The sequence below is a fragment of the Natrix helvetica genome, assembly GCF_964273705.1.
Source record: "Natrix helvetica genome assembly, chromosome: Z".
In the NCBI taxonomy this organism is placed as follows: domain Eukaryota; kingdom Metazoa; phylum Chordata; class Lepidosauria; order Squamata; family Natricidae; genus Natrix; species Natrix helvetica.
This window is the reverse complement of record NC_138554.1, coordinates 77,121,805-77,145,795: the sequence shown is the minus strand read 5'-3', so window position 1 is coordinate 77,145,795 and position 23,991 is coordinate 77,121,805. Positions and strand designations below refer to the sequence as shown.

Sequence of the window (23,991 nt, the reverse complement as noted above, 5' to 3'; positions counted from 1 at the left end):
CATTGTAATTCTAATATATGTACATATTTTATGAGGTCCTTACTTAAATAAGCCAAGAAAAATGTAAGAAAATTTCAGAAATGAAATAACAATTGGTAATTAGTTATCAATTAGTTATTCAATGATTTGGGGAAATAATTGTTTTTAGCATATCCTTAAGAATCTTTACTTAAATGTTTGCTTGAAATCACAGTCAACTGAAATCAATGAGATTTACTCCCAAGTAACTACAGCAATTACTATATCAGTTCTTTGATTAAAAACTACTTTTGCTAGTTCTCTCTAAAATATACTGAACTAGTTCTCTATTTGAGCTAATTTCACATAAACACTTGAAAATTTAATTTAGCATAAATGGGAACCATAGCAAAAATATATAATCATATGTAATATACTAATATACTAATATTATGATTTCTTTTCCAATTAGCACATATTTTCATTTTTTATGTGAGAATTACCAAGGAAAGACTTTACTTGCATAATAATGAAACACTGTAAGCAAGCATAAAAGGAAGACTAGAACAAGTATCAAGAATATTACTTTTATAATGTAACTTATTTCAAGGAATGTTTCACATAGTATTTAAAACATGTTTTCATTTTTACAAGATAAAAGCTGATATTTCCATCCTTTATTTATTCCCCATCCGAGCTATTTTTTGCAGTTACAATTACTGCTTTAAATACAAGAGCCTCCCTCTAGTAGGCACTTGGAATGATAGAAAACCAATACATCAGCTACAGTTGAATCAAAAAGTAAATTTCATGCAAAGGAAGTCCTTATTTAGCAACCAGAACTGAGACCAGCAACCTAATTGTTAAGTGAAATGGTCGCTAAATGAAACTGACTGTGCTTATGATCTTATTTCTTTTCCTTACTGTCTGCCGTAACTGTGAATAGTGCTAAATGAGATAGTCACTAAATGAAGATTTACTTCATTTGCTTGAAATCAGTCAACTGAAATCAATGATTTACTCCCAAGTAACTACAGCAACTACTATATCAGTTCTTTGATTAAAACCTACTTTTGCTAGTTCTCTCTAAAATATACTGAACTAGTTATATTTAATAATAATCCATGTATCACATTAACATTTGGAACGTTATTTAAAAACTGTAATGGCTAAGTTCATGTATTTTATTAAACTATCATATTTTCCGGAGTATAAGATGCGCTTCCCCCCACAAAAAAAAGAGGATGAAAATTTGGGTGCGTCTTATACATTGAATGTAGGGGCCAAACCCCCACCGGCCCCCCTGTTTGGCCTCTGCCTCTCAGCAATTTGCCTCCTTGCAGCAAACAGCAAACAGCCTGTTTCAGTTTCAGCACAGCCTGATTAGCACAAGCAGCTGATGGTCCGTTGGATCAGCCTTGCATTGATGAAAGTTTTTTCACATTATTTTGGATCTAAGCATACATATTAAAACAAGAATTTGCATTGTATTTTAAACTTTTGCCCCTCATTTCAGAATAGTCTTAACATAAAAACTATAACAAGTATAAATTATTTATTTACTTAAAGTGACTTTTCCTCACAATACAGTTAGACATTTTCCATTATAGATGGTAAGGTAAGTACATTAGTCTGACAATATATGTGAACTAATTCTTCCAAAAAAATCTCCAATACGTTGCTGCTCAGCTGTTAAGTGAGCTTAGAGTAGTACTGCTGTTATGGAGAGGATGAACCACAGTAAGACTAATTCCCATGAACATGTAACATCTTCTCCAAGAAAGTAAGATTTCCTATAGTTTAACAAACAGATGTTGTTTGGAGTTGCAGGATAATAAGTTTTATTTTTTTTTAAAAAGGGCTAAGATTTTCCACACACACCAGTTCTTTCCTTTTATTCGTGTAACTATGGATTTGTGAAATGATTGTTTAGACAGGGAGCAAAATCATGGAGGATGACAGCTTTGGATGGATGGTAAGAAAATTACTAGGCATGAAACAAATACATGAAACTTTGATGACAAAAGCAATGTACATTTTGGTCTATGGCACAATGTGCCAATATCTTAATTAAGAATGCGTTGGAGTGCTTTGGATGCAAAGGAGAGCAGTTGCTTTAAAGCAGGGATCCCCAACTCTTGGATCATGGTCCACTATTGACCTGTGGCCCATTTGGAACCACACCACAGAAGCAGCGGGTGGGGAAGCATGCATTTGCGAAGCCCACTGCTTGTATAAATGGAGCGGCATGTGCCATTTGTGTGGAACCATTCACCCTCCCTCCCCTGCCAGTCTGCAAAGCTGGAAAAGTTGGAGAACGCAGCTTTAGAGTATGTATGGGTGCTCAAAAGCATCTATCAGCAACTCCTTAAAGCAGCTGCATCTTTTCCCAGGATCATGCAGATACAGCACATTTTCTGGAAAAATATGTGTAGAACTAAAGAATTTCTGATCAACAATCTGTACATGCCCCATGTAATGCAAAGCAATTTGAAAGGCTGAACATCCCTATTACATTCTTTTTTAATTGAAGCAAGAACTATAGATCTCACTTAACAATTCCCATCAGTAGCCATTTAAAGTTATGATGGTACTGGTTATGATGGTCCTCATACTTATGACTGTCAGTGTCCCACACTCATATGATCATCATTTGAATGCTTCACAACCAGCTCTCATCAAGCAAAGTCAATGGAGAAGCTGGCAGTAAAAATGCAAGTCGCAGTCACATGTTTTGATTAGCAACCCACAGTGATTTAACAACCAACCTGAAAGCAATGTGTTAAATTTGCAATAGGCATCTGTCACTCAGCAATCCCAGAATTTAATGACAAGTTTAGATTAACAGAGTTGGAAGGGATCTTATACAGTAGGTCAATGATGGCGAACCTGTGGCATGTGTGCCACCTGTCAGCTGGCCAGCGTGCATGCACGTGCTGGCCAGCTGAGTTCACCCTTTTTTCAAGCCATTTTTCACCCTCCCCAGGCTCCAGAGGCTTTATAGGAGCCTGGGGAGGGCGAAAAGAGCCTCCCCCGCCCCCTTGGAGGCCTTCCGGAGGCTTCATGAGCTTCCCTGAAGCCTCCGGAGCGCAAAAACCCGTCCCTACAGGGAAACCGGAAGTTCGGGAACTGACTTCCAGTTTGCTCGGAGGGTCATTTTGACTGCTCTGGAGGCTTCAGGGAAGCCTCCTGAAGGTCCCTGAAGACTTAGAAGCACTTAAAATGACCCTCCGAGCAAACCGGAAGTGACTTCCAGTTTGCTCGGAGGGTTGTTTTGACTGGTCCTGAGGCTTCAGAGAAGCCTCCTGAAGGTCCCTGAAACCTTCGGAGCGCTCAAAACAACCCTCCAAGCAAACTGGAAGTCACTTCAGGGAAGCCTCCTGAAGCCTCCAGAGGGCTTCTGGGGGGGCGGGGGAGGCTGTTTTCGGCCTCCCCATGCTCCTATAAAGCCTCTGGAGCCTGGGGAGGGCAAAAAAAGCATGCAAAAATGGGGGGGTGCACCTGTAGTGCGCGCATGAGCACTGGGGGGGGGGGGGTTGCACATTGCATTATGGATGCAGCACGCCTGCAAACGACTCCTCTGCGCTCCTCCCACTTATGGCACACAAGCCAAAAAAGGTTCGTCATCGCTGCAGTAGGTCATTAGTCCAACACCCCCTGCTCAAGCAGGAGAACCTACACTATTTCTGACAAGTTGCCAGTCCCAACTATGGTTGCTAAGTGAGGATTACCTGATTACTCTTCTAGACTAGTGCCCTACACCAAAATCTCTCCCTTTCATTTATTACTTCCTCAAATAACAACCTTTGCTTTCATTCAAGGAGAAAATAGTCACATCTTTGGGGTACAAAAATTAATTAAAGGGAAACTTACAAGAGAAATAACCCCTTTACCAACTCCAAATAGGCTTTTAGAATCACGATTTTATTATTTAATGTATTTAATGGTATTTTTTCAGTTATTTAAAATACTAACTAGCCGCTTGCTCCCCAAATCCCCGTTTCCCAACACTGTAATGCCTTAATTCAAAGTAGAAATGCTCAAAATAACTACATCTACTTGATTCCTTGCTCTTACATAAACCACATACAAGTCAGAATAAAAAAAAAATTTAATTTCTTGCCCCTAATGGCAAATTAATTTTGTTTTTACAACAAAGTCATGATTTTAATGTACAAAACTATTATTAAAGATACTGCATCCTTGAAAAGGAAGCTATGTTATATTTAAATATCACTATGAAATATAAGAACAGAAATTTAACAAATTTCAGAACATATTCTATGAATATGTTTCAACACAAAATATGCAACGAAACGTCTTGCAGTGATGTCAAATGAATATTTATACTTCTGGTCCTTCTCCTCCAGGAACCAACTGTTTGGAGAAAAAAGAAGTGAGAGTTTTGTTTTAGAAGGGAGATAAAAATAAATATTAAATTAAAATAAATCCTCTAGTGCAAACCCCAGCACAGCAATAGCTTCTCTCTTCCAAAACACGCCGTGATGTGATCTGAATAAGACTTGGTTTGACCTGCTATTGAAATGCCTCTCAGCTCTTTCCCAAAGGGAGGGTGGCTCTTCTTTACATTTTGCTGCTTCCCTGCAGTGCAAGGGGTGGTGGGTGAGTCCCGCTTTACGTTTCAGACATGCTCACCACTTGCTTGCAGAATGGGGACCGCTGTAGGTAACACTGGCAGCAGGCAGACGCATGGGGCTACCCACTCGTGTCCAGCAGCCACTGCAAGCACATTTTGGCAGCTATGTAAGCACATTTGGGAAAGAGCTGAGAAGCATTTCCATACTGGTAGCAGGTCAAGCTGGGGTTTTTTTCAGATCACACCACCAATACATTCAATGATGTGTTGTCATGTCACATTTCAGGGCGGGGATGCAAACAGTTTTCAAGCAAGCGGGTGGGGGAATGCAACCTCCACACCCCAATCCAGTTGCGTTTAATTTTCCTGTGGCCCTTGTGTTGTCCTCTCACATTTCAGGGGGGGGGGATGCAAATGGTTTTCTAGCTTGGACTGAGGTGACTCGGCGGAAAACCAAACCCCCGAGGAAACTCGACACAGAACACTTTCTCCCTCCCTCCTGCTCTCTTTCTCCCTTCCCTTCTTCAGATTGGCTGGTGGCCAATTGGAAGAAGAGCCAATCTCCTGAGCCCAAAAGGCCGGGGTGAGCAGTGTTTTGCCTAATGGCCCGTGAGGAAGGTTCTGGGACTGAAGAGGCTGGGTCCCATTGCCCAGGGCAAACAGCTAAGGTCTTTTCAGCGGAGGCGAAATGATAGAAGTCAATGGCTAGGGGCGGAACCCTGGAAGCGAAGGGCACGAGGGGAACAGTCCCATTCCACTTGGCTTGACCTGCTACTCTATTGAAATGTTTCTCAAAAAGGGGGAATCAAATAGGTAGGGGGCCCAGACTTGCAGCACTTTGTTTTGAGTCAGGTGCTGCTGCTGGCTTGGAAGGAGTGGCTTTTACATTTGCACATCGTGTCTCCTGAGAGATCTCATGGAGAGGCAGGCGAGCCCCTTGTCCTTAGCTTCTCTCTCTAAGGGGCTGATCCACCTTTCCACAAGGCCTCTAAAGAGACATGGCATGCAAATCAAAACAAAGCGCTGTGAGTCCGGGCGCACTTTCTGCTTCTCTCCTCTCCTCTCTCATCCCCTCTCCCTCCCTGGGAACTGGGGGGGGGGGCGCATCAGGGGGACGCTGGCAAGACACTCCCGGGGAGATGGCTAAGCAGCTCTGCTGCCAGAGCCCAGACACTGTGGCTGACTTGGAAGGGACAGCTTTTACATTTGCACGCTATGTCTCCTGAGAGATCTTGTGGAGAGGCGGGCAATCCCTTTGTCCTTAGCTGTGTGACTTCACCCCCACCCTTTCTCCTCTGCATCAGCCCAGCCATGGCCTCCATCTCCCTCTGAGGAGGGAGGCCAGGTTCAAAGGGGGGATCGGGACAAATCTGCAAGAAACAGACTCTTCCTTCAGCGCCGAGTTCCCACAAGCCTGGGGAGAGGCGACAGAGGCATCCCTCAAGTGACCACTCTCCCTTTCCTTCCCCTTGTTTCTGAGATGAGGGATGAAAAGCCCCATCATTCCCAGCCACCGTCCCACTGTCTTTATGGAGTGTGTGGCAGAGCTGGAACAAGTTGGATGGCGGGGTCCGAGTGTGCAGGGGCCAAAGCATGGTGCCACCCCTGCCCCACCATCTGCCTTGCCTCGCGCCGGTGGCACCAACAGGCAGAAGCGCAGGGTGGGTGGGGGGAGGCATGTCCGATGAGACGGATTGTGTGCCTCCCCCAACCTCTGCAAACCATTGACGGTGCCACCTCCATGAGGCGAGGCTAATAGTGGGGCGGTGGTGGTGCCATGACGTGGTTCCTGTGCTCTCAGCATTCACCATCCAACCTCATCCTCCAATTCCGCTACACACTCCACAAGCAAAGACAGACGGTGGGAGGGATGGTGTGCTTCCCCCCACACTTCTGCTTGGAGGGACTGGGCTGTGCAGGCTGCAGCTGCTTCTAGACACCATTGGCCTCCACGTGCATGCTCTCCATCTCCTGTGCTGGCTACACCCACTTTCCCACCCCCTGCTAATGATGCTCTGAACTAGTGCTTATTTTGGGGAATTTATATTATGGTCAGCATGAAAAAGCATGCTAGGGCTTATTTTCGGGGAAACACAGTAATATAATTTTACCTCCCTGAAGCAGGAATCCTCAACAATGCCAATGTTCATTCTTACTCCAACTTGTTGCATCAATATATCCTAATTATATATTTGTAATAATATTATTTTCCAAATATTGTTCATGACAATTAAAAAAACAGTCTTCCATGAGCCGTTTGAGCTGATAAGTAACAATTTAAGGAAGAAACTACAGAACACAAATTATTTACCATAGTTATATTGTTTCCATTCAGCAAAATCTGATCCAGTTTTGTGATTCTTCTTCCTTCAGGTGTTATTTCACTGTTGAGCATGATTAAAACAAAGAATATGTTAACAAAAAAAGAAAACTATTAAAATTGTTTTATTAAGATATGCTTCATCCAAAACTTAGCTTTTTAATTAATACTGCAGTCTCTTAGCATCCTGGAATACCGCCGATCAGCTGTTCTAGGTGGAGGGGTCGTCACTGCCTATCGCCGCCTATTGCACGGCTTACCACTGCCAATTATTACTGAATGGTGGCAGTGGTGATGATCCCCCCCCCTGCCTAGAACAACTGATCGGCGGTATTCCAGGATGCTAATCCAACGGCTGATCAGCTGCTTGGTAGTGAAGACTCCAGCATTCCCTGTCGGCGGCAAACGGCAGTAGCAATGTCAGGTAGCAGACCAGCCCCCTCCCCCTGCTGCAATATTCGCTCTATAAGACAGAGACATTTCCACTCATGGGGGGGGGGAATTGTGTCTTATAGTGCGAAAAATACGGTACGCTTATAATTAAATCATATAGCAACATACTGTGTTATCTTCTCATTATTAGAACCTAAAGACTTTGTAAAAATAGATAGTGAACTCCTAACCTGGATCCATTCCTTAAAATTAGGAGACTTTGTGTCTAGTTACATATTACATATTCCAGGTTAGTCATATTTCTTAATTTTAAAATGTAAATGATTTATTGAACAAATCATTTTGAACAGTGTACAAAAGAACAAATTAAACAAGAATTATTGAGATAAATAAAATTAGTAAAAGGCACTATTAACAAAAAAGTTCAATAGTTCATATTTTCCATATTTTATAAGAGTTGACATGTTTGTGACTGTTGCAACAACGTAGTAAGTATAATCTGCACTTGATTATACTTAAACTTGATAAAATGTGATTCTTGAATTTACAAGTTTATTATCCTATATTTATTAGCATTTTTTCTAATAAAACTGAGACCCACAACTTAATTAAGAAATATCCACTCCTGAGCAATTACTTTTTCTGCAAAAAAAAAAGGAAATTAGAGCAGCTTCTCATTTTTAAGTGAGGTATTAAATTTATAAATAAATACGATGCCTAGCTCAGAAGAGCATTTGACTATGTGTTCTGTTAACTTTAGCAAAACCTTTGTGCCAGAAGAGTATTAACTTATCAGACATCTACCATATATATTAAAATGATTTCTTTTCTACAGCCTCTTAACATTTTGAAGAATGTATGCAGCATATGTGATGGCAAACCTTTTTTGGCTCGTGTGCCAAAAGCGGGGGGAGCGCAGGGGAGGTCGTGCACTGGCGTGCCACATCCATGTTTTGCGCACAACTCCAGCGCATATGCACATATGACCAGGACTCCCCCCCCATTTTTGGCATGCTTTTTTCACCCTCCGCAGGCTCCAGAGGCTTTATAGGAGCCTGGGGAGGGTGAAAAAAGCCTCCCCTGCTTCCCCGGAGGCCCTCCAGAGGCTTCAGGAACTTCCCTGAAGCCTCCGGAGCGTGAAAAACCAGACCTACAAGCAAACTGGAAGTTCGGGAACGGACTTCCAGATTGCGCGTATGGGTTTTTTAGCCCTCCAGAGCCTTCAGGAGGCTTCCCTGAGGGCTCCGTGTCAGGGAAAAAAAATGCCCTGGGAAATCTGAGATCAATGGACCGTGGCTGATTCCCTTCTGCATATCTTTTGAGATATTGAGAAAAATAAAAATCTTTAAGTATTCTAATTAATAAACAAACTTTAATACGAAAATAATAAAAGTAAATGAAACAGAAAATAACTAATGGTTACATTTTGATAATGAAAGCTACGTCTGCCAAAGTTGGCTGCCGAACAAAGAAGAGGAAGAATTTTGGAATGTGTAACGCGTGCGCAATAAATCACTTTCAGATAACATTTTGTTTTATGACCTGCGCAATAAAGCTTTCTTAGTTTAACTCTTGAATGTCAGTTTAGGCAGTTCAGGCCTAGCAAACTTTTTAACATCGTGACACCCCTTCTTTTGCTAGTCTGGGCTGACATCATCAAATCATCAATTAAGGCACATCTTCTTTCGCAGATACTCGTGTTGATTTGCGGCAAGTGGTTTGTTAAGCATGTCTGCGATCTGATCATGTGTAGAAACATATTGCAATTTAACAAAACCTTGCTTAACTAATTGCTTTGTGTTTTGATAACGAATGTCAATGTGTCTGGACCTAGAACCTGTGAAATGTGACTCAGAAATATAAACAACAGATACATTATCTTCCATCACGGTGATTGATCGAATCGGACGTGTCCAGATATCTGTGATCAAAGCATCAAACCACGTTAGAGAATTACAAGCATCTGAAACACAAGCATATTCAGCTTCAGTAGATGAACATGAAACAAAACTCTGTTTTCTCACTTGCCAGTAAACAGGACAACCATTTAGGAACATCATGTAACCAGAAGTGCTTTTGCGTGACTTCTTGTCGCTCGCCCAGTCGGAATCAACAAAACAAATCAACTTTGGTTGATCAGTGTGTGTTGGTTCTAGCAATAACTTCATGTGTTTAGTGTGTTTCAGGTATTTCAACAACTTCTTAATGCAAGACCAATGAAATTGTGTTGCCTTACCTACGTGTCGTGATAAAAGATTAACACTAAGTGCGATGTCAGGTCTGGTCCAACTACTAATGTATAATAGTGAACCAATGACTGAACGATAGAGTGTTTGATCCTCGAACTCAGGACTTGGTTCATGTGTTAAGTTGTGAAAATCTGTTTGCATGGGTGTCTTTGTTGTGCTAGCATCTTTCATGTTGCAATGATGTAGAATGTGGTCAATTTTTTCTTCTTGTGAAAGACTAAACCCCTTCTGTGTCTTTTCAATTTGAACACCTAAATAAGTGCTAATGTGTCCTAAAGATTTTAGTGTGAAGTATCTCTGCAAACTTTTAGCAAAAATCTCACTCATTTTCTTATTTGGACCAATATAAACAATATCATCAACATAAACAAGAATTATCTCATATGCATTGTTAGATCTTTTTGTGAACACGCATTCATCAGTTTCGGACTTAATAAAGCCCATTGAATTTAGTTTGTCAGTAAGACATAAATACCACATTAAACCTGACTGTTTCAGACCATAAAGACTTTTGTTCAGGAACCAGGTATCCCCTTCTTGCTTTCGGAATCCTGGAGGGCTTCTCACGTAGATCTCTTCATCTAGGTCTGCATGTAGATAAGCTGTGTCCACATCAAATTGGAAAACTTCTAAACCAAGAATAGTTGCAGTGGTTAAGGCAATTTTTACACTTTCAGTTCTGACTGTTGGTGAGTAAGTGTTTGTGTAGTCCTCAGGATAACGTTGAGCGAAACCCTGAGCTACCAGTCTGGCTTTGTATAAAGACTCACCATTTGGTTTCTTCTTGATTCTGTAGACCCATCGGGTGCCAATGACTTTCTTATTTGCTGGAGGTTTTGCAGGTGTGAATACATTAAGTTTCTTTAAACTGTCCATTTCATCCTGCATTGCATCATACCATTTGTCTTGTTCTGAATCAGGAAGCTGTTTGATTTGTGTGAATGTCTCAGGAGGAAGAGTAACGTTGCAAATCAAAGGTACTGGTGTTTTTGTCAGTTGCCATGAATAACGTTGTGGAGGGATTCCTTTTGTGGCCCTCTTGGAGCGTCTAGGAACATCAGTCCAGTCTTCTTCTTCTTCTTCATCATCATCCTCGTCCTCTCGTTCGTCGCTAGCATCAGCATCCGCGGCTTGCGAAGACGGAACATCAGGTTGTGAAGAGCTGGTAGAAGGAACATCTGCCTGCAAATTGTCATCAGGCTGCGTGGCATCTGGAACACCATCTCTAGGAAAATAAACTTCAGGATCATTGGAATGAATCCTGGACCAGTCAATGTCTTCCTCAAAATTAGCAGATTGTGAAATGACAATCACATGTTTAGTATCAATGAATTTGTACCATTTTGAATTATCATCAATACCCATAAATCTCAGTCTCTTTGCTACTGTACCTCCCTTTCTTCTTTGACTTAAGGGAGTGTTCACCATAGCATATGAACCAAAAATGTGGAGGTTCTTGAGATCAGGCTTGTAGCCATACAGCATGTAGAAAGGAGTTTGATTGATTACACTGCTCCAAGTACGGTTGACAATGTAATTTGCATATTTGATTGCTTCACCCCAGTATGCGTTACTGAGATTGGCATCTTCTAGAAGACAACGCATCATGGTTTGTAGAACCCCTTGTCTTCTTTCTACGACTCCGTTATGAGCCGGTGTATATGGAGCAGATGTCTGATGAAGAATTCCATTCTTACGCATCCAGTCCTGGAAACGCTGAGACATGAATTCTGCACCACGGTCACTCTGGATTCTGGCGATGCGAACTTGGTATTGTGTAGAAACAAACGCTGCAAAGTCTTTAAAGATCTGAAAGGTCTCAGATTTCTCTCTCATAGGATATACAAATCCATACCTAGAATGATTATCTACAATTGTTAAAAAATACTTTCTGCCACCAAGTGTTGGTGGGAAAGGACCCACTATGTCAGTGTGTACCAAATCAAAAATGCGTGTTGACCGGCGTGTAGCGTGTTTGGGAATTGCAGCCGCCTTGGATTTAGCCTTTTTGCAAACCGCACAATCCAAAAACACCTTACACCCCTTTAGATCCAAACCTTTTGCGAACTCCGGCATCTTTCTAAGAACACGGAAACTGGCATGCCCCAATCTTCTGTGCCACTTATGAATACACCTGGAATGCAAAGGTTTACCAGTTAGTGAATTCTCAACATTAACAGTTTCATGAGGACTCTCAGGCTTGCTCTGAGCAATCTGTTTTTGTTTTCTCTGTTTGTTGGCTTTAGGAGCCTTTGGCACAGTAACGCTTTCTCTCTCTGGGACAACTCTCTCTGGGTCTGCGTTGTGCCTTTTTGGAGTTTGCATACTTGCCTGTGCTTGCCCTTTAGGCTTTGGCTTTAAGTAATAAACACCACCAATCAGCATAGTTTCAGCAACAATATCACCATCTTTAACTAAGTAACTTGCTTTTTCGAGGTGGTGAACCTGGAACTTTAACTCTCTAGACAAGTGACTTTGACTAAGCAAATTACTGGTTGCTGAAGGTATGTAATAAACATCAGGGATGTGTGTATCGAGCTCTTCAATGTAAACAGTTCCTTTTCCCATGACCTTGCAAGTGTGGTTGGTGAAGGAATACAGTTCTCGATACTCGGGCTCTGGTTCGCCCATCTCTGTGAAAAGTTCCCTTCTGTGGGTAACGTGCACAGCTGCTCCACTATCTAAAGTCCACAAAAGACGTCTGTCGAAGTTTGGATCAGGTTGTGGAACGTTGGTTATGGCCAGTGTCACAAGTGGAGCTTGTGAATCACGCCTTGGACCACGACGGCCTTGTCTTCCGCCTCTACCTCTGCCTCTGGAATCTGTTCCTCTGGGCTGGTACGTGGCGGGAGCTGGAACTCGTTGGGGACAATCCCGGGTGTCATGTCCCACACGGTTGCAGGTGTAGCATTTTGGCATCCTTGGAGCGTAGCCTCTTCCTCGGAAGGGACGTCTGGCTGGAGCCTTTAACGCTGGAGGCCGTTGCAGATGTGGTGTAGCTAACCTGATAGCTTCGTCTTCCACTAAAAGTCTGCAAACGTGGTTAACTGTGCGTTGAGCAATAGGCACGTAGTTAATCTTTGCAACAGCATCTTTCCATTCATAATTCAATGAGTTAATGATGATGCTAATCATTTGGATATCATCGATTACATGGCCATTTTGTCTCAATTCACTTCTCATTCTTTTCAGTTTGGTCAAATGTCCACCAATTCGTTCACCAGGTTTCAACTTCGAACCATGGAACTCGGACATGAGCAAACATGAAGATTCAATTGAAACGGGCCTGTAGCAATCTTCCAAAATAGCCCATATTTCTTGGGCAGTTGCATCAGGTGGAAAGATACCTTGGATCTCAATTTCCATTGACATGAGCAAAGTCGTGATAGCTCTGTTTTCCAGGTCTCTCATTGCAGGTGTCCAGGGTTGACGGGGAGGATTAAAAACCATGGAATATGTGCCTTCTCTTCGAAGCAAGAGCGCAATTTCACTGACCCAGGCTTTATAATTCTCTCCTGACTCCTTTAATTTGGACTCACCAGTCAAGGGGGTGACTGTGAATACCTGCTGAGGAACAATTTGTTGCTCTGGTTGCAAATCTGGTTGTTGAACCAGGGGATGCTGGGGTTGAATCATTGGCCTTTGCGTGGCAACATCAAATTGGCTTCCTCGAATTCGCCTTTGGCTTTGCCTTTTTCCATCTAGGGAGGATTCAACGCCGCCAGGGGGTGTTGAAGACTTAATCTTTGGGGGCAAAGTTTGGGCTTCTGTAAAACTCATAGACAGATCTCTAAAAATCTGGTCCAATTGCTTCATCTTTTGCTGTAATAATTTTTCTCCGCCAGCAGATGGCAGTGCAGCTTCACTTTTTGGCTGCCTCTCCTTTCTATACTTATGTGGAAGTTCAGTTGACTCAAAGGGACCACGTGACCTCGGTGACGTGTACATGTCTCTTTGTTCTAATTGACCAATGAACTCTGTGGGGTGTGTCTTAGGCTGTTGTTTTGAAGATAAGATGGCGTCCTCAGACATTTTGGGAGTGGGGGAGCTTCTCCTACTTCGCCTTATCTCTTCAAAACACACTCTCGCCTCCCTAGCATATCTTTCGAAACGTTCTATTTGATCAAGATAGCTTTGCATTTCTTGCTCATCATCTGGGGGGATTTCATAAACTTTGCTTTCTGCGTGGGAGGATTTTTTTTCTGCCAGCAGTTGCCGTTTAGACTTTTGCCGTTCGTTAATTGTATCTTGATAATGAGGAAGATTTACTGACCTCAGTCCGTGGATCTTGCCTTCTGTAACTCCTTCCCCCACATCTGGCTCGGCACCTGAAGAATCTTGCTCCTCTGTGTCTGAGGGAATGGATTCTTTCGAGCGCTTTCCATGTCCGTGTTTTTTTCTTTTCTTTCTCTTCTTTGACATGGCTAATTAGCCTTAGTCGGTTATCTTTAGATAGCATGAAGGGAAAATACAGCCATAAATTGTAGCCATCTCAGCTTGTATCATCGGACCAACTCTGCTACCAAGTTGTCAGGGAAAAAAAATGCCCTGGGAAATCTGAGATCAATGGACCGTGGCTGATTCCCTTCTGCATATCTTTTGAGATATTGAGAAAAATAAAAATCTTTAAGTATTCTAATTAATAAACAAACTTTAATACGAAAATAATAAAAGTAAATGAAACAGAAAATAACTAATGGTTACATTTTGATAATGAAAGCTACGTCTGCCAAAGTTGGCTGCCGAACAAAGAAGAGGAAGAATTTTGGAATGTGTAACGCGTGCGCAATAAATCACTTTCAGATAACATTTTGTTTTATGACCTGCGCAATAAAGCTTTCTTAGTTTAACTCTTGAATGTCAGTTTAGGCAGTTCAGGCCTAGCAAACTTTTTAACATCGTGACACTCCGGAGGTCAAAAAACGACTCTACGAGCGAACTGGAGTTGCTCTGGGCTGGTTTTAACCCTCCGGAGCATTCAGGGGGCTTTCGCTCAAAAGGCTGAAATCAGCTGGCATGCACGCTGGCCAGCTTACAGGGCAATGCCTCACGTGCCAACAAATGGCTCCGCATGCCATAGGTTCGCCATCATGGATATATAGTATGCTAATCTAGCAGGAGCTAGATGTCATTGATATGACACCTTCAACTGGAAATCTCAGGTAGAGGTGGAAAAAAACCTCTTGATTTTTTACAATTTTAGTTGAACTATTGGCTTGCTTAATAAATCAGTATCTCAAAGTGTCATTTAACCCAGATGGGATATCCTTATCTCAAGTTGTAAATCCATAACAATATTTTACCCTTTAATAATACATGTACAAATAATTCTCTAAAAAGATCTATATCATTCAACAGAAAATCCATTCAGTTTTGATAGATTGTCTACCCCAATTTAATTGCCTGCAATGTCTTTGTAGTCTCTTGTAATGTTGATTTTGTCCCATATTTATGTTCTGATGAAATCTTTTTAACTAACATGCTTCTTTTTAGACAAATTATTGCATTGTAATAAGTATATTAACTGAGAAGGACAGAATAGAATGTAGTTGGCAAATATATATGTAAACTTTTAAATGCAGAAAATATTATGCACTACTTTTTAAAATATGTATGAAAACGTAATTAGAACATGCCGTTCAAAATAATTCTCAGCCAATACCGAAAGTCTATTAGCTTAGGTATTGTATCAGAAAAATCAAAATATACTATATTAGAGAAATAAACAGCACCTTTAGAAAAGGGCAAATGTTAGACACTTGTTGCTCCAAAAAACAAACAAACACAAAATCTGTTGAGGTTGTAAGCCCGAGAAGCAATACTTACAATTCAGTGACATCTTCTAATACCATGTCTGGAATTTGTTGTTAAGAAAAAATTAAGAAGTCACCACAAAAGTATTAACTTCTTTTCTATTCACAAAATAAATTCTAACAAAACTAAAGTTGTTTTTATAAGATCAAAAATGTTAACTTAATTTGCATGCCTTGACAGCCTTTCAATTGCTCAATATATATAGCAGGAGTCCTCAAACTTTAAAACAGAGGGCCAATTCACAGTCCCTCAGACTGTTGGGAGGGGGGCGGGCCGGTTGGGGGGGCATAGATAGTTATTTGACTGGCTGGGTGTGGCTAGGCCATATGACTAGCTGGGTGTGGCCAATTTAACAGTCCATTGAACAATATAAACAAATTAAACTTTAATTTGTTTTGCTCCTGGGGGTGTTCTATTTGCTTTTTTGGATTGTTGCTCTTTTGGTTGCCTTTTCTTTTTACTAGATCATTTTTTCAGTTGTTTAGGAGTCTAGTGGTCTACTTCAGGAAACTCTGTTTTGTAACAATTCTTCTCAGCCCCGAGGAGCTTGAGAAATCTCTCTCTCTCTTTCTCTCTCTCATTCTCTCTACCTCTATCTATCTATCTTTATCTATCTTCTGGAGACAGGGGGAGGTGAAAAATGGGCTATTTTCGCCAGTTTTTTGGCCTCCTGGGCATCCCGTTTTTCACCCTCCAACCTCTAGAAGAATTCTACAGGCGAAAATTGTTGCCCTTATCTTTCAGTTCTAGCCCGTAGGGCTCACAAAGGTAAGTTCTGCACTCGGCTGAAGGGTGGGTGGGGGGATGTGGGCAGGGCAGCCTCGTGGTCCTGCGTAGGTCAGATTAATGGCTTTGGTGGGCTATATGCGACCCACGGGCCGTAGTTTGAAGACCCATGATATATGGAATTCAATCATGGCCTTGAAAGGTAACTGATATATTTTATATATTTTGTTAACATTAATAGATATTTCCGGACTTATAACCGTTCATTCAGCATCTGTTCATAATTATGATGGTGCTGATGAAGGAACCTATTTCCTCTATATAAAGTTCTAACAGCTTCACTGTCCCCATTCTCATGACTGTGAAACACTTCAGCTCCGCCTCCCTCATTATGGGCCTGAATGCCTTATCCGGTTAGTGATGCACAGAAACCTGCTGCAGGCCTCAAATTCTTGACCAGTTAGGTCCATTGTTGCATGGGCTTCCCCCCACCCCCACCCCAAGGTTCCCACCATGCCTGGGTTACTTACTTTCCTTGCAGCTGCTGACTAGCATAACCAGCCAATTCAAGGCACAACTAGCTAGAAAGCTCACAGTTGCCGAGAAACAGAACTTTCCTGGCTAACTTTTTGTTTCTGGACAGCCTTGAGAAACATTGCCCCTCTAATCTTGAGGAAGACTGCCTTTGCCAGCATTCTAGCTGAGCCCTGCATTGTCCGGGCGAACCTGTCAGCAGCTGCAGATGAGAAAGATAAGTGAACATGGAAGTGATGGGGCAGGGAGAAGAAATCTTGGGAGTATTGCGGGTTGGAAAGAAGGCCATGCACTGGTGAGCCTAGCCAGTTGAATCCTCTCAACTCATGACAGATTTCCATGTACTGGTGGGTTATGAGCCTTCCACATCCCTTAAGGTACCCATGCATGGTCACTTAAATGACTGCAATGGAGAGAATTGACATTGTGGTCAATGAGCTAGGTGATTTTGTAGGGGTCTTGCTTAATAACCACAGCAACTTACAATCAAAATTCCAGACTCATTTGTGGCTCAAGTTCTGTCTGCTTATAGTTTCCAAATCATACATTAAAAACTTCTCACAAAATCTAAATACTCAACAGTTACAGATATTTGAAGATTGTTATTTCATCTTAATTTACAAAAACTCTTTCTAGAGAAATAACAGTTGAAAAAGTTCATTTTAAAAACTAGAGAAAATCTTCCATTTATAGAAAGGATACTGACAAAATCATCAAATCCTAGGAGTGTGCCAACAATTTCTTTATCACTTTTCATTACAATATGAATACGAGAGCCTATACACTTATCCACCAGTTCTGTAACATAGAAAAACAGATGTTAATATTTTAAAAGAAATATTATCTCCCAAGTAGTTTATATTCAAAACACAAAGCATTTAAATTTTCTATATCTTGACATTAAATTTTAATTTAAATGCTGTTATTTGTATCTTATACCTTGATGTATTTTCTGGCTGTCTGAGAAAGAATGGGTTTAAAACAAAGAAATCAAAGGTTTCATTTTGAATTATACACATTTTTGTAAAATAGTCATAAATTACAGTAAAATGACAGCACAATGAGATGGGTTACAATGTAGGATGAAAAAATCCAAAGTACTCTCCACTTGACCATTCCTGTGACTGCTACAAGAGGGAAAATGCAAGCCATACTGTAGACTGGTTTTAGTTCTCAAAAATAAAAGAATATGCATTCAAATTTAAATAAGAATGAACTACATGGGGGTTCATTCTCAACTGAGCAATTACACTTACAATAAACTAATAGTGATGTATGAAACTGCACATAACTAATTCTTTCCTCATTATATATGATTTTCATTATAAGAAGACTACTACAAAATCATTTACAGCTCTGTGATGAAGACCATTTCATTTGGGGTACTACAGTTCAGATGAATAAATCTTTCCTTCCTTGTATGGGTCTGAATGGCTAAGTGCATATAAACAATGGGGAAAGGAGAACAGAATGTCAAAAGAGCCAAGGATAGTCTTATAACCTAGGAACCTACCCATTCATGATAAGTAGGAACAAAGGTATTGCCCACCTTACGCTTGGAAAAGAATGAGACCTATAAACTATTATACCAAATAGGCAATTTCTATCCATGACCATGAGCTCACAAGTAAAGCTTCTTTCCTTCTCTACCATTACTCTACTGGGAAGCCATTATACATTGAACCAGTGCATAGTGTTATGCACTCTGAGTATAGTGTTTTACTCTTTGTTTCCCTTTTGAGAAAAGGTTGCAAAAAGCTGGCTATCAAAGAACCAGTGCTTCAGGCATCAGCTATCTAGAACTTCAGTTGTTTTGTTTTTTTCCAGCAGAAAAAAACAAAGGAGTGACAAAAAAATGGTTCATGGGAAAAATCTCCTTCAAAATGTTCAAGGCAGTTTAATGTGGGTCCCTTTTTAGGAGCTGGATGAACCTAGACAGAATTTCAGAATGGAGTTGTGACTTTAGCCCTAACCAATCCAACTTCCCTATCCCAAATCTTGATTTAGAGTGGTACACTTTTATAACAATCTATTTTCCTTACCTACCCTGTTCATCTTAAAATCTACTCAAGTACAAAATGTTAAAACTACTGCATTCCATGAAACCAAACAACACAATTATCACTCTTACTCCAATTATTCTTTCAAATCTTATCTTTTCCACATGTCACTATACTGAATATCAAGAGATTTTGCTGGCTGAGAAGGAAAAAAATGTTATAACTTCAAGCACAATTTTAGAAATAATAAACGTGTATCCCATCCAATTGGGATCTCTTTCTTATATTTTACAATACTTTGTGTATGTTTATAATATAAAATGTAATATCTTATATTTGTAAAATGCTTCCCATTAAGTATCTTTAAATACAAAACTTGCTTTCAAATCTTTATATTAGGCCTATGGGGGAGAAAGCAATTAACTGTCACCTATAACAGGATACTGCTCTTTCTTGCTAGAAGCTCCAGCCTCATCTGCCTCAAACTTTAGAATGAAAATAGCCGAATGGGAGAACGATTCTTTTTATTTGTGCAGTTTTTCACTTTCCTTTCACTGATAGACCAGCCCATTCTATCAGCAATCTGACACAATCAAATATTTTCCCTTCGTTCTATATCTTGTTTAGAAACCAATTTCATCAGTTTTATCCAACTTGGAGCCCTTCTGACGCGATAACAGTCAACCTTAGGCCCATTGGTGGGAGTTACGGAAGGCTGGATCCGATTGTTAAGGGGACCCATGCCCATGAAAAGCATTCATGGTTTCGATCCCGCATCAGAGGCTGGACTTTTTCTACACTCTGTGCCTTTTGCAAACGGCACTGAGGCAACCCCACTCGAGTCTTCCGATTTGCGTTCCGCACCACCCATACACGCGAGCTTGACTTTCATTACCAAGCGGCAAAAGCTGGGACGGGTTGGTAGTCGCGTTGGCCGCCATTCTCAAGAAGATCTAGCCAATCAACTCCGCTTCCAATTATTGGACGTGTTGCGAGGCTATTGGTCGGAACGGGGAAGCGGGAGACAGTGAAACAGACCTAGAAGTCGAGAAGGAATAATCGAACTTCCAGAGCGAGAGAAAGGTACAGGAATCCTCGCGAGAAGCTGTTTGAACAGCTGTCAATGCCCATTGCATAAAAGATACAGGCTTTAAAAATAGCTGAAACTTACATCGCGAAAATGAGGCATTGTTTTATGCCTGTTATTTGAGAAAGAATAATAGAGGGTTTACATATTGAATTAAATTAGATGAGCATCCAATGCGCAATTTGCGTGCTTGCCGGTATACTCAAACTATGATATAAAATGGTTGCTGATCCAAATCCAAGGTTTTTTTTTTTTTTTGCGGCGGGTGTGTGTGTGATAATCTGGCGAATGTTTATATTATAAATAATCTGGCGACTGTTTATATTATAGACATATTCTAATGCCGAAAGAATGAACGTGTTTATAATTTGCATTATTCCTGACTTGCTAGCTATAGTTCACGAAGTCGACATCCAACGCTAACTAGAAATGTCATTCTACGCAAATATTGGCTTGAAAGTTTTGTGGTTGTTTTTTTTTCCAACAACGGATAATACTTGTCCTGGAAGAATATGTCCATATCCAACCATTGTGCCTTTCTAGCATCATCTTTTTGAAGCATTTGCATCATTGTGCCTAATATATTTTTATCTCACATGGATTTTTTTAAAGCTTGCTTTTTTTCTCTTCTTGCGAGGCTCTCTTACTTGTCACTTAAATTGTATGCCTGATGATGACTCTACTTGAAAGACAATTGTTCTGGGAACTTTTTTGACTTATGTTCAGAGTAGAAATGCTTTAAAAATGCTGAAAATGTTTGCAGTTTTTCATTATAAATAAACAAGTCCGATTAGCTCCCAAATTTAATAAAACTAGAGTAAATGTGATCCTATCAGATTTTATTCTTTCATATAACAATAAGCAATTGTGCCTATTTTTCATCTGACAAATATAAAATATTCCAGTTTCATCATTTTGCCTTATGAGAAGCAAGAGGAAAGACCCTGGATTAAAAGAAACCAATGAAAAAGTATCCGTATTCGATCCTCTTTTAACATCTCAGCAAATTCTAAGGGGCAGCAAACAGTTCCCTAAAAGATTCGCCCCAAAATCTTTTTTCTCAAATTGCAGCCACTAATTTCAACTTCCCATCTCCAAAACTAGTTTTAGAATTGTTCTTGTCTGCATATATTGTGAAAGAACATAAACATTTTCAACAGCAATCCTTCCTAATTTTCAACAGAAACAAAGGAATGTTGAAATAAAGAACTCAGGAAATACTGACTCAAGAAAAAAAAGTTGTTCCTACATCTATGCACAGCACAATGGATTTTTCATGTAGTGCAAATGAATTTAAGAGATTAATGAGTTTATATTAATGTAGTCATCATTTGATGTATCCTGAATTATGAAAGAATCATTCCAAAATCATTAAAACCTCAATGAAGTAATGTATGTCTAAATGGTATAGGCACAAATATCCTAATATAGGGAAGAATTCTTTTACAGACAAGATAATTTTCCTTAATCTATATACATTACTGGTACATAGAAATGTAGTTTAATGCACAGTTCAAATATCAATCACAATATTATTTAAACATACAAAATTATTCTAATCTTATTCTTTACATTCATCAAATCTATATAATATGTTTACATTAAGATGTGTTCTTTCATTGTTTAACTGTTCAATATATTATTCCAATCCCAATCTCAATATTATTTGAATGCATTTAATAATACCATCATTCAATCTCTAATTTTCCCATTTTATTATTGCTTTTGTTTCATATATATATGTATGTGTGTATGTATGTATGTATGTATATATATGTATTTGTGTTACAACCTCTGGTATGCCCAAATATCCATACTAGTCTCCCTTTATTTATTTATCAGCACAAATACTATATATATATAGGATATATACGGTGTGTATATATATATATATATATATATATATATATATATATATATATATATATATATATATATATATATATATATATATATATATATATATAATGAATATTCCTCCATTCTCATTTTGCTACCTAGCTTCTAATCATGCCACCATTCTAAAAAAGGTGTTTTGAATCTTATTCTTTTTTTGACTTGCCTTCCATATTCCTCTCTTGTATCTTTATCTCTATCTGCCTCTACATTTTGGCTATTCAATCTGTGCATTGAAATATTGATTATGAAGTAATAAAGGATTGTATCTTAGAACATATAAATGCAAAGTGTGAAATATGGGAGGTAAATTAAAAAAGAGTACGATGCAAAACACCAAAGTGGGCAAGAGATGTTGGATAGAAAGAAAATGACTTTTAATATAAGGGTGACATGATTGAAAGTCAGAATAGAGACAGAAATAAAAGAAAGGGGGAATATTAGTATACTCATTTTTATGTAAATGAAATAAAAGCAATAACAAAAGAGAAGTTTAGAAATTGAATGGCAGTATTATGTATGTTTAAACAATATGGTAATTGGCATTAGAACAATATATTGAAATATGGAACAGTTTAATAATGAAAGACTATAACTTAATATAAATATGTATTATTATTAGAAATACATAAACTGGATGAATGCAACAACTATGAATAATATTACTAGTTTTATCTGTATTAGAATGTATGACACCCAGGTGCCATCCAAGCCTACAATGTTGAACAAATCCAGCTTGTAAGAATGGTTTGTGGTTCAGAGTTTTAACAAAGAACTTTGGTTCACTGAAGAAATCATAATTAACAATGAGCAAGCACATTAAATTAGCCAGCTCCTGGCAACTACATAGACTTTTCTCAGACTAATCAATATTTTGATATGTAAATAATTTTAGTTACTACTTTTCAGTATTTATGTGTTATTCACAGTTGTTTCTTAAAGGCTAGCAGCATTTTTTTCATTTATTTAAAATAAGAGCAATATTACATTTCTATGCCACCCATCTCCCCTACAAAGTGACCCTGGGCAGCTTACAAATTGTGGAAACTAGTGAAATATAAACAAATAGCTAATCAAATTATGTTTCTGATAAATATTGAATGTATATAGCAATTTAAGTTTATTTACTTAAATTTATATATGTACTATTATTACTTAATAAATGATTTACTTGCTTTTTTACATAAGCCTATTGTTAATATATTAGATTACTTTCCACATTATATAGCATTTAAACTACTTGTGGTTGTTTCACCACAAGAAACCTAAGCTACATTGGGAAATCTAAGCAGACACCGTACAATACAGCACTGTCGTTGTGAATGAATGCACACCGTTGAATCCTACTAAGGGTAGAATGGCCAGTTTCTAATGCTTTAAGAACAAAGCACTGGTCGATGGTTGCCAGGAGAACCAACCTGAGGTAATAGGATAAAGAAACTCCTTCCTGTCATAACTTATTTTAGCAGGCAGGCATTATATTACTGTCATTTTGGAGCGTCTATGTCCTAAAATAACCCTTCCCACTGGAATTAACCCTTGTAGTTTAAGCACTTCTTTGAAGATCTACCCACCCGCCTATGAGGTTTTTTCCCCACCCTCGAGTCCACCCGAGCGGTCCACCGCCCGTTTCTTCGTCTTCTGTTGCTACCCGGTCAGTCCAGATGAGTTCAGAAGGTACACTACTTCCACAGGAGCTACTGAGCGTGCTCGAACTTCCGGAGCATGCTCAGTGACAGCCAAACTGCAACTTCTGACGGGCGACGAGTTTCACGCGTTTAGAAAAAGGAAGCGCTCCTGGCCCCGCAGTAAACGTCTTCCTGCTGCAGGGACGGCCGCGGCTGTGTGGCGGCAGAGGTGTGGGCTCCTAGATGGAGCGAAGGGCCAAAGGGAATCCCGATCTCTGCTCTCGAAGTGGTGGCTGTCCTAAGGGTCCAGTGCTACACATCGTGGTGGTCGGTTTCCATCACAAGAAGGGCTGCCAGGTGAGCGGCTGCCAGTTCGACTGGCTTTCTTGACCGATCGTGTCACTCTTTTGTGCGTCTTCCGCTTTCAAACCATACTTCCTTCCGTACTACATCTCTTCTGTGTTCGGGGATCCCATTTTTCCTGTCACTCATCTTCTATGTATAATATTTGTTCTTTTCATTTATTTCCATTTGCTCAGCCTTTCTAAAGCTAATGCCTTTCTGCGACTGAGACTACAATTCCCGTTAGTCCCAACTCACCGTCCTATTTCTGTATTCCTATAGGCATATTATATGATAGGGTATTGTCAAAAAATGCATTTGCACATTTCTCTAAATGTAAAAAAATGTGTGTGTGTGAATAATCCTATATAACTACACTGTGGGAGTATATAAATTACTTATTCAAATGTCCAAATACCCTGAAGCTTCAGGTCACTTAGTATTTCT

General features: G+C 39.8%; 2 protein-coding genes across 2 annotated transcripts in view; one reads left to right on the top strand and one right to left on the bottom strand.

Annotated features, from left to right (window-relative positions):
* Positions 1–4,051: 4,051 nt before the first annotated feature.
* On the bottom strand, positions 4,052–19,639 carry LSM5 (LSM5 homolog, U6 small nuclear RNA and mRNA degradation associated). Its single transcript, XM_081932772.1, has 5 exons — positions 19,487–19,639; positions 17,294–17,389; positions 15,344–15,371; positions 6,867–6,939; positions 4,052–4,335 (listed from the first exon to the last, which is right to left on the bottom strand). Exons 1-5 carry the CDS (start codon positions 19,530–19,532, stop codon positions 4,303–4,305), a joined length of 276 nt encoding a protein of 91 aa, XP_081788898.1. The 5' UTR covers positions 19,533–19,639; the 3' UTR covers positions 4,052–4,302.
* Positions 19,640–23,303: 3,664 nt separating this feature from the next.
* The window catches only part of AVL9 (AVL9 cell migration associated), a 139,280-nt gene continuing 138,592 nt past the window's right edge, over positions 23,304–23,991 (top strand). Inside the window, exon 1 of the mRNA XM_081971281.1 lies at positions 23,304–23,559. Within this exon, the coding sequence (XP_081827407.1) occupies positions 23,446–23,559 (114 nt within the window). The 5' untranslated portion in view covers positions 23,304–23,445. The remainder of the gene's footprint in view (positions 23,560–23,991) is intronic.